This window comes from Leptinotarsa decemlineata, unplaced genomic scaffold, assembly GCF_025532065.1.
Source record: "Leptinotarsa decemlineata unplaced genomic scaffold, Ldec_3_MD MMD2_tig00001719_RagTag_RagTag, whole genome shotgun sequence".
Classification (NCBI taxonomy): domain Eukaryota; kingdom Metazoa; phylum Arthropoda; class Insecta; order Coleoptera; family Chrysomelidae; genus Leptinotarsa; species Leptinotarsa decemlineata.
The window spans coordinates 11,318,254-11,329,272 of NW_027412569.1; the positions used below are offsets into that span (position 1 = coordinate 11,318,254).

General features: G+C 35.6%; 1 protein-coding gene across 4 annotated transcripts in view; it reads left to right on the top strand.

Moving 5' to 3' along the window:
- Window positions 1-10,885, top strand: part of LOC111515538 (uncharacterized) — a 41,721-nt gene extending 30,836 nt beyond the window's left edge. The window contains exons 5-9 of one of the 4 annotated variants that reach the window (XM_074176506.1): window positions 427-519; window positions 3,284-3,515; window positions 4,162-4,407; window positions 8,446-8,572; window positions 8,636-8,844. In XM_074176506.1, the coding sequence (XP_074032607.1) occupies window positions 427-519; window positions 3,284-3,515; window positions 4,162-4,407; window positions 8,446-8,540 (666 nt within the window). In that variant the 3' untranslated portion in view covers window positions 8,541-8,572; window positions 8,636-8,844. Of the gene's footprint in view, window positions 1-426; window positions 520-3,283; window positions 3,516-4,161; window positions 4,408-8,445; window positions 8,573-8,635; window positions 8,845-10,663 lie in introns of those variants that run through there. The other 3 variants (XM_023171767.2, XM_074176504.1, XM_074176505.1) reach the window with 3 other exon arrangements.
- Window positions 10,886-11,019: the final 134 nt, after the last annotated feature.

Sequence of the window (11,019 nt, forward strand, 5' to 3'; positions counted from 1 at the left end):
AATGTCCTCTTACCACGAAAGTGGTAAAAAACATAGAAAGTTTCAATACTTTTTTCTTCATTATGATTTCCTACCACTTCCTACCACCAAATTGAAAATACTGGATTTTATGAAGAAATTCAATAAATTTTGGAGGTAGACTAATTTTTGGGAAAGAAAGGTTTTGACTTTCTACTTGTCCATCTTTATACAACAAAATGTGGGAATCTTTACCTCATAACTCTTTGATCGTACATCGTAATTGCATAAACACCAATTAAACTATTACGCAATTAGATCTCTATTTATTAGTCTCGCCCACAATAATTGTCAATTTCTCATCAACGGATAAGCCCATCCTTGCAGTTGTCAACGTTCTGATGCTGTCATCCTAGTCTAACAAAATAAATTATTACTGATGTTTATACGATCATTTTCCATTTTCAGTCGACCTTGTTGTCTTGCTCGAACTGCGGAAGAACGTTTTATCCGGACAGACTGGTAGTTCACCAAAGAAGTTGCAAAATCCCTCAAGTTAATGTAAGTACCATGAACTTTCTATGAATTCTCGTTCAATTAAATGTCAAGGCCCAAGGTCTTACAAACGAGTACGATCTTTTTCCAGTAACAAAACGGAATACATTGTAACAGAACATATTGTTCATTAGTTTTTTTGTACAGTTCTCACTTTTTTTGCTAAATCTACAAAAAATATCATTCTTGAAAAAATGTTTCGACGTTTGGTAAATCTAACCTCCCAAAAGCAACGCCCTAAATTTCCTTCCTCAACTTTTAAAAAGAGAAGGTTCTCATTGTTTATGTTATCAGCGATGTAACTAATCTCCGCACAGAATCACCCTTGTTTCCTTCATCTTGCAGGTCTTCCGGGTCCTCTAGGTCCTCCATCTCCTCCAGGTCTTCGAGGTTCTCCTCCACAATATTGTTCTCATTTACAAGTGTTACTTTCATTCTGTTATTAATTATTCTTTCTCCCACATTGATGAGTATGCCTGTCAATCAAACGCTGAACAATGTACTTACTTCCTAATATATTCATTCACAGAACTGCAGTAACCTACAGGAATTACTTTCTAGATCAGTTTTCTGTTACTCCAATCTTGTTTCTTAGTTTCATTCACTGCCTGGAATGAAACTGGATATTTTGCATTAAAAAAATTGCATACCTGTTTTCTGCATCCAATGGAAATGTTTCTAGGTAAATGATTTAATTTCAATCACTCAATTTCTTTCCAAGCAAGAGTAAGTATATTCAATTTCAAGTATATTGTAAAGCTACCTACTCCCTGCTCCAATCAGTTCTACTTATCAATTCATGTCGGGTTCACAAGTTGCCTACATGTTTCATAGATGTCGTTGCTAGATTGATATTGAGTTGGGTATCTGAACGAATTCAAATGATTTTTAATTTTTTGATAACTCTTTATCGAACGGAATCAAATTCCACGGACTTACGACGGTATTAAGTTTTTCGAAAATCGAGTGGGGGATCTCTAAAGATTCAAAGTCTCTTTCTCGTACCTTCTACCAGCAAACATTTCAAGTTATCCTTCAGTCTTCGTGAGGATTTCAGCTTTTATAATATAGTGACTCGTTTGATTATATTGACATGTATTATTTTCATAAATTTCACACCCTTTTTGACACAACCATCCTCAGCAAGAGTAAGTTTTAACTTTTTTGTAAATTTCAAAAATTCCACTATCATTATTTACCTTTCTGTAGCTTTTCCCTGAAGATGATGATACATTTTATCGAAATTGTGGAAAAACTTATGTTATAAGAGTACACTTATGTTATAAGAGTACACTTTTCCAAGTTTTTTTGAAACTTATATACACTCTTGGACAAAAATATTGCATATTTCTTTTCAAGTTTGTTTTCATGTCAATTTCTTTTCCCTCAACACATTATTTATTTTTATTGATAAATGTTCGAAGGCCAAAGCATTTTAGGTATTTTACGTAAATTTCAATTCAGTATAGATAAAAAATACTTGGACGTAGTCGCTATAGCTGAATAAGTAAAAGAATGGTACAAATTACAAACTTTAAATAGTGTGCCTTTGCCACTCTTGATGTCTATTATTTTATTTACTGTTGTCAGAATGACATTTGTCATTGTGTAATGTGAAGCGATACAATGAGACTGGGGAGTACAAAAGGCGACCTGGTCAAGGACGTAAGAGATGTAGAACGCCAATAGATGACCAATATTTGAAAATTCAATGTTTGCGAAATCGCATGCTTACAGCTCCTCATCTTAAAAATGGTTTACTGAGTACAAAACAAGTTAACAAAGTTTCAAAACAGTAATAAGAAGATTCAAAGAAGTTAGTTTAAATTCCAAACGCTCCTAAGCTTATCCCACGTCACAAATATAGAGAGTTTCAATTTGCCATAGCCCATGTCAACTGGAATGAACATCAGTGGGGAAAAATTCTTTTGACAGATGAAACAAAAATACAGTTATGGAAACCAGATGAACTTGGTCGGGTATGCAGAAGATCTGGAGAACGTTTCGCAGAATGTAATCGTGTACATAACGTTAGCTTTGGTGGTAGTTCCATTATTTTGTGGGGTGGCATTAGTTGGGACAGTCGTAGAGGTAAATTTAAGAATGATTGCTAACTGGTACACACGCAACATCCTTGAAGAGCATGTTTTACCTTACGGCGGCTTCATTGGTTAGGACAATTTCGTGCTAATGCATGATAATGCACGTACTCATGCTGCAAGAACGGTCACCAAGTATCTTGGACTTGAGGCCGTGGAGTGGCCACCGAACAGTCCTGATGCAAATCCCATAGAACATATTTTGGACAGCCTGAAAAGATATCTACGAGCACGAAATTCAGCTCCTAACTCGATTGCAGAATTGAGAAATGCTGCACAGGAGGAATGGTATCGAATTACACAAGAAACCATCAAAGACCTTTTGCGGACTGTCCCTAAGAGGATGCAGAATATCGTTAAAACTAGGGGAGGAAACCTCAAGTACTGAACTGTTATTATATTTGATTTTGTCGTCATTGTTGCTTGTTCTATTACTTCCATTACTTTCCATTACTATCCCATTACTTCTTCTACAAGTGTGTTATAAAGTTTCGATATCTGGATTATTTGGCAATCAATATACGTTAAATACTCCAGCATATACCATTCAGTAATGAAAACTGCATAAAGATTCAGACAAATAGAAATAAACATGAAATCAAGGCTTAAAGTGAAATATGCAATATTTTTGTCTTTGAGTGTATATTCTTATAATGCTATTCTCACCACAGGTCAAAGTCTCCTCATCAGAACTTCAACTCCCCAACGGAACTGCTATGTCCCGCAGCACCCCATCAACCCCCTCTAATGTCCGACCACCACCTATTTTCGAATGCTACATTTGCGGGAAAGAATTTGGAGTCAACTCAATCAAAATCCACGAAAAACAATGCCTGAAAAAATGGAATATCGAAAACGACAGCTTACCTCCGGATATGAGAAGCCCCCCACCATTAAGAAAAGGTAATTTCGATGGATTTAAATCACTTGATTCTGTTTGAAAATTAGTCTGGGATAGTTTTTACCACTTTCAAAATTCTATCATCTGCTGGAAATCACACGTGGAAAAGCGAGTTCTTGTGCCTGCCTGGGACTCTCCTGCACACTCTCACAGACAGCGGTGATGTTTTCCTGACCGTTTTCAATTGTTAAAGTTCGGAAATCTTTGTTGTAAGACCCAATATTATTCAAGTGACATCTCATTATGAGGTTTGACTGTTCACAAAACACCAATAGGTGTTTCGCTACACAATATTTTCCTCAGGCATGTTCAAACAGTGTGAACTATATCTTCATAACAAAACACTCTTCTCAAGTGAGTTTTCCTTCAAAAATGGTGACGATGGATGGATTCACGTTATTTTTGGGATAACTTCCGAATCGCTTGTTATTAACAACCTTATATTTTTTCAAAGTCATTTTCCGGAAGAATACGAATATGTAAAATAATATATCTCATTGTTTTGGAAAACCCTAACTTTGATATGCTTCTTCAGGCTACCATGTTTATTGAACATTATTTCAAAGAGCCCAATTTCATAACAAATCTACCTCTACTGTTTTTTATTTTGCTACCCATTCTATAGATTACTAAGCCATTCCATTTCAGAAAAACATGTTTCCGAACCTCCAAGAGTTCACCAAAAATCAGAGTCCGAAATCGAACGTGAAGATCGGCCTTCATCGTCTAGAAAACCGCCTTTGTTTCCCTGTTATATATGCGGAAAACTCTTCACCGTCAACTCGATTTACATTCACGAGCCCCAATGTCTGAAAATGTGGAAAATCGAAAATGAAAAACTGCCTCCTAGTAAGAGACGACCGCAGCCGCTTAAGCCAGACATCAAATTCACACGTGAGTATCTATAATATCTTTCATCTTTGCAAGTATGTGGGTTATTTCCCTCCATAAGGCTCTGGTTTGCCCAAACAATGTGGATTTATCAGTGCTCCAATTAATAGTTTTTGAGGTAATGTAAAGTTAACCCTATTTTTTCCAAAAATACTTTTCAAAAATATATAATTAGAACACCCTTGTTGGCCCTTTATGTATTTTATTTTTTATTTTAACTATTTTGGTCCATTTGTCGATGTCGCTAACAAATCAAGTCAAGTTTGTATGCACATTTTCCGAAAAAATATGACTAAAAACTCTCCCCATAATTAAAATCACCAACTGAGATACACCCTGCATATACCAAGTGATAAAAAAGTATGGAAATACCTACAAATCTCATTGGCCTACTGACAACACAAAAAATAAAAGGTGACACCGTAGGTAATTTTCAACGAGGAATCTGTTGATTGTAACTTTGGCTATATGGCAATTCTCATACTGGAACGTACCCTCATTCTTTCTGTTCATACAAGCAGTGCTATGATAATACTTTTTGTTCCGATACTTTACTTCCGAATCTAAACGATACGGAAATTTTGCATCATGCAAGGAAGGGTCACAAACTCAATTATTTAGAATCCTTGGAAATTCACAAGCACAAACATTGCGGGTGCAACCTGTTAAATGATCAAATCGATTTAGTCTATTCCCCGGTTTTTAAATCGGCACATCCGCATTGTGAACTGTAAATTCAGGTACTCAATCAAGCCAAGTACCTCTATTAGTACCTACAGAGGTGATATATAATGACTAATGTAATGAATCTTTGTTAGTTTATGGTATAAGTTTGAAAATGTCTGTATAGGACGAAACTGCAGTAGCGTTAGTTACAAATAAAGTGGTAAAATATAAATAGAATAAAATAGAAAGTTTAATTTCTCTTTTCTTCATGAAGTCTTCGGCATCTCCCCTTACAAAGACACCATCCATGGAATCGACAGAAAATTCATTTCTCCAATATCAAAAATAAATGAGGCTTCCCAGGGCGGCCAGTTGCAAAACCAAGCTTCGACATCGAACGCCAACCAGATTTGTCTTCTGTCTTTCACTGCAACTTTCACTGCAAAATAAACTTGTGGTCCAACACCTGGCAGCGCTGTTCCACCCACCAGGTTAATCAGTGGTACTGGACTGAACCACAAATGCGTCAGTTGTCAACTCTCAACCCTGACCCTGACCATACTGAATATCAGGATGTTTCCCATTAAAAAAAATACTATTGCCTCATTTTTCAAACCCTTTTCATGCCTGGAACGACCCAAATCCTTGTCTGCTATTTTTATGCAAAATCGTTTGAGTAACACTTCCGCTCTCAATCCGCGAATATGTACCCAACTTACCTTCAATTTTATGTGGTTTCAATTCGTGTCGTGTAAAATTTCCTGTGAGGAAATTAGTCTGGTGATCGATAAAGGTCGTTGACAGCGAGAATTAATTTGATTAGTCTTCTTGAATTATTCAGCGCTGTTTTTGAGGAAAACAAGTATTACTGTGATAAGTGATATAATATTGATGTTATCTATCTATTTATTTGTTCTTGGAAGTGTTTTCGATTTGAAAGTGCTTCAGCGTTTTACTAAACTTGCTTCTCGAAATAAAAAATCACTTAAGATATGTCGGTGCATACAAAATAATATAATTTACAGAATTTACATCAGAAGAAATATAAAATACCAGAAACTTCGACATTGATCTGCAAACATATCTGTCAACCTTCGCTTTCTTATGGTATGGTACTTTACGACAATTATCCTGAAGAAAAAACTGAAAACTTGCTAGATCATTTTCATAAAAACAGCACGCAACAAGAAATGATGTTTCGGATACCATAAAAGCTGAAAACCAACTGTTCATCTGGTCACGATATTCTTCGCAACTCATAATGAATATTATTTATATCTCCATATTCTTTATTAATTCACATAATGAATATAAACTTGATGAAACAGGTGAACTACCGACCCATATCTGTGATTAATAATTTTTGTAAAATCTTTCATCACGTCCGACACGCCCAAAGAAGCCATAGTATGGCGAAACACTGGTTGCGTTTTTATAAAACTGTTTAGTGAAAATCTCACAATCAAGTGTTTTTTGAATACGTCTTTTAACAATCGTTATGTGCTCTGCTGTTTCATCATTTTCCAAACAGAGGCGACACATATTATCTTCCGTCCGAGTCTCTGCGTATGATGATTCAGATGACAGTGACCTGTGAGAAGGCATGTTAGACATCGTAGTTAATCCCTATAACCACTGCTTGGTATAAAGCATCGAAGGGTGAATAAATGCCTTGGACTGAGCCAGTCCTGGAAGATCCTGCCAGAAGTCCATAAATCTTCTTGCCATCCTACACACACCGAAAGGTGTTTTTGATCCATCCATCCATCCAGAGGTCATTCGCAGAATGCTGTGACTTCCAGTATCAACCAGCAGTCTGTTAAACTCTGCATTAGATTGATTTGTGCAATTGGCAATGTGCACAAGTCTACATGCAGTCCATCTAGCCTCTCTCCAGTGAAATATGGAGAGGAGGTAGATCTAGAAGGATCTCCATGGTCGCTGACGGTGTGGTAATGATGGCATCATTGATGGACAGGCAAGTATGTCTCTGTAAGCCACCAGGCAATTTTTCCATAAGTGATCATTGGTCTGACATTCATCAAATAAATCCATTGGATTTGTTTGGTACCCAAATCCCAAGTTTTACCACAAATCCTAGACACTTACATAGGAACAGTCTGGCTGTGTGTAAAACTTTTTTTTAAGAACAATGCCAAGATATATCACCTCCGTTCCAAATGGAATGACCTCACCATTAAGGGAAATTGGCGTTAGATTGTCCAATTTTCTCCTCTTGATGAAGGGGATTACCACAGTTTTGCTGGGGTTGACAGACATCTTCTCCCTCGGGCACCAACTGTGACCAAAGTCCATCGTGCTTTGAAGGATATTACAAGCTACCCTTTCCGAAGTGGACTTTGCCAAGATGACAGAGTCATCTGCATAAGCCTGCAGATCTACTTTTTTCAGTCTAGGCCATCAAGCGGACTATCCATCAGGAGCGACCATCAGCAACTCTGATACCAAAAAAAATGTGTTCAAAAATAATTGGAGCCTTACATAGATCAGAAAAATGTTCAACTATATTTCTAGATCTAGCTAAGACATTCGACACCTTTGATCACGGCATGCTATTAAAAAAAGTACATGAATATAGTATACGTGGCCAAACATTTTGGAAGACTATCACATAGGACACAAAAGGTTGAAGTTGATAATATCCTGAGTGAGGCAAATAAAGTTAAAACAGTAGTACCACAGAGAACAGTTTCAGGTACCATATTATTTCTTGTCCACATCAACAGTATCTGTTTTATCAGCAATTTTAGGGGTCATCACATATGCCGACAGCACCTATTTTCAGAGGTAGTAGTTGGTAGTTGGCTTTTTAATTTTTTGTTTTGTATTTGTAGATTATATAATTGAAGCTATATGTATTGCATACACGCATGTATTCCACTGAAATATAATAACAAAACCAAGAGTGAATAATTTTCATAGTTGTATTTGGATTATTTTCATTCCAAATGAGCTTTTTGCGATTGTTCCTACTTCAAAATTGTTCTCAAAAGTCCTGCATAATCATTTAACTGATAGTTCGTTCGATAATGTATTTTCTAATAAAAAAACTCACATACTTGTGTCTAATATGTGTTAGATAACAGATAATAATATCAATTGCTGGGTGAATGAATCCATTATTGTGGATCAATAGCTTTTTGAAATAGTTACAAAATATTGACTAGTTGCTGTTGACTCTACTTTCTAAGTAATCCTTATAGTTTGCGCAGTATAAGGTGGAGTGTCATTTTGTTGACTCCTCAGAGCTATAGTAATTATCTCATCTGAAAAACTTATAGTTAAATTATTGATCACAAAATCAAAATAATTCTTGTTGATTCCCGACCACAGACTCCATGATTTTTTTTGCAGTAACGAAGCAATTTGGAGCTGATATTTTAATTAACAAGCGGCAAATTGGGACAAGTTCTAAGCTTGGGTTCGGTACCGACAATGAATTTTCGTGAATTATATACCATATCGACGTTAAGTACACAATGTAATGTAATTTTTTAGTCAAAAATTTCAAAATATCTAACTTGATGCAAAATTTTTGTTTCAGGTGATGGAAAGATTGATTTCGAAGCCACCAATGAAGCAAATTGGCAGTGCCATCTGAGTCAGTTGGTCCCGTGCAAAAATTGTTCGAGAACTTTCAATCCAGACAGAGTTGATATACATGAACGGAGCTGCAAAGGATGCTAAATATAATCAATTGTGTGAACACTGAATTGTAACAGGATTTGATTTCAATAAATTTTGATTGACTGACTCATTTTTCCTTTACAGTTTTAAACTGGAAATTTCTACTTTAATTTCAAAATTTGGCCTTCAAACTCGAAATTTTTACTTTGATCCCGAAGTTTACACTTTGAACTTCGAAATTACGACTTTGAACTCGAAATTACGACTTCAATTTTCAAATTACGACTTGAAACTCAAAATTACGACTCTGATTTCGAAATTACGACTTTGACTTCGAAATTAGAAATTTGAACTAGAAATTACCGCTTCAAACTCCTAATTAAGATTTAATACTCTGAAATACGACTTTAAAATTCAAATTACGAGTAGAAACTCGAAATTACGACTCTGAACTCGGGATTACGACTTTGACTTCGAAATTACGAATTTGAACTAGAAATTACCACTTCAAACTCCAAGTTACGACTTAAAAATCGAAAATAGAACTTCAATCTCAAAATTACGACTGTAAACTCGGAATTTCAACTTCAAACTCCAAATTACGACTTGAAACTCGAAATTATGACTTTAAATTCAAAATTACGACAGTGAATTCTGAATTTCGGCTTTGAACTGCAAATTATGACTTTCAACTCGAAATTATGACTTTTTACTCGAAATAACAACTTTAATTTGAAAATTACACTGTAAATTAGAAGTTGCAATTCAAATCTTGAAATTTCAACTTCAAATCACGACTTGAAACTCGAAATCACAACTTTAAATTCGAAGTTACGACAGTGAATTCTAAATTACGACTTTAATCTCCAAATTATAGCTTTCAACTCAAAATTACAACTTTCAACTTGAAATAACATCTTCAATCTCAAAATTACGACTGTAACCTCGAAACTTCGACTTGGATCTTGAAATTTCAACTACAAACGCCAAATCACGACTTGTAATTACGAATTTGAATTCGAAATAAGGACACTGAATTCGAAGTTAGGACTTCGAACTAGAAATTTACACTATAAATTCTGGAAATGTCGACTTCAAACTCGAAATTACGACTTTGAATTCGGAATTACGACTTTAAACTCGACTTTTAGCTCAAAATTACGACCTTAAATTCGAAATTACGACTTTGAATTCAGAATTACCATTTTGAACTCAAAATTACAACTTCAATCTCGAAGTTACGACTGTAAACTTGAAATTTAGACTTTAATCTATGAATTTCAACTTTGAACTCCAGATTACGAATATAACGACTTCAAACTCTAAATTTTGACTTCAAACTCGAAATAACGACTCTGAATTCGGAATTTGGACTTCACGATTACTTTATCATGAATAAAGTCGTAATTTTGAGTTTCAAAGTCGTAGTTTCCAATAAACAAATAATAAAAATATGTCGCTGTCCTCTGAAGGGGTAAAACGGTTGGTTTGAGGAGGCGTGTCCTGCGACGCCACCCCCATTTGGTCCATTTGGTCCGCCGTAACGGCCGGCTGGCCTCCCAGACCTGAGCTTCAAGCTTCAGGGTGACCCCCTGGTATTACACCACCCCCTAACACTTCCGCTAGGTCGTCAATTTCCAGCTGTAACCGGGTACGAGGCGAAAATCACGATAATTCTAAATTTTCGGTTTTCTCGATTTCATATAGAACTCGACCCCCTGAGACAAAAAGTCTTATGCCGCGTCTCGATATTCCCATTCCTTCTTACAGAAACATGCGTTTGAAAAAAAAGTGTTAGTTGATTATTCTATTACGAAAAATATTACATTTTGATCCTGTATCTGTTTAATGTTGAAAAAATCAAATATACTATAATTAGTTGCACTTTTAGGTTTTTACACAAAACAATATCATCATTATTATTACTATCGTTACTTTATTTCAGCATCCGGTGGTGTAGACTTCCAAGGAACCTTCAATCGCATCTGGGAAAATCATCTAGCCGAATTAGTGCAATGTCGAAAATGCGGCAGAAGGTTTTTTCCTGATAGAATAGAAACCCACGAGAAGGCATGTGCAGGACTACCGATAATCTTAAAGAACAAATGATCGTGCGGTTAATTTTTATGCATATTGAAATATGTCGATAGTAATACATAAATACAAAAAAGTAAATATTAATTCATGAAGAAATGTACTTCTTTCCTTTCCTTCTTTCTTTGCAATAGTTCTCGCTTTCGAAAAAGTAGGGAGTGAGGGGGTTGATAACACACTGTATATAGTCTGTTAATGTTGCTAATT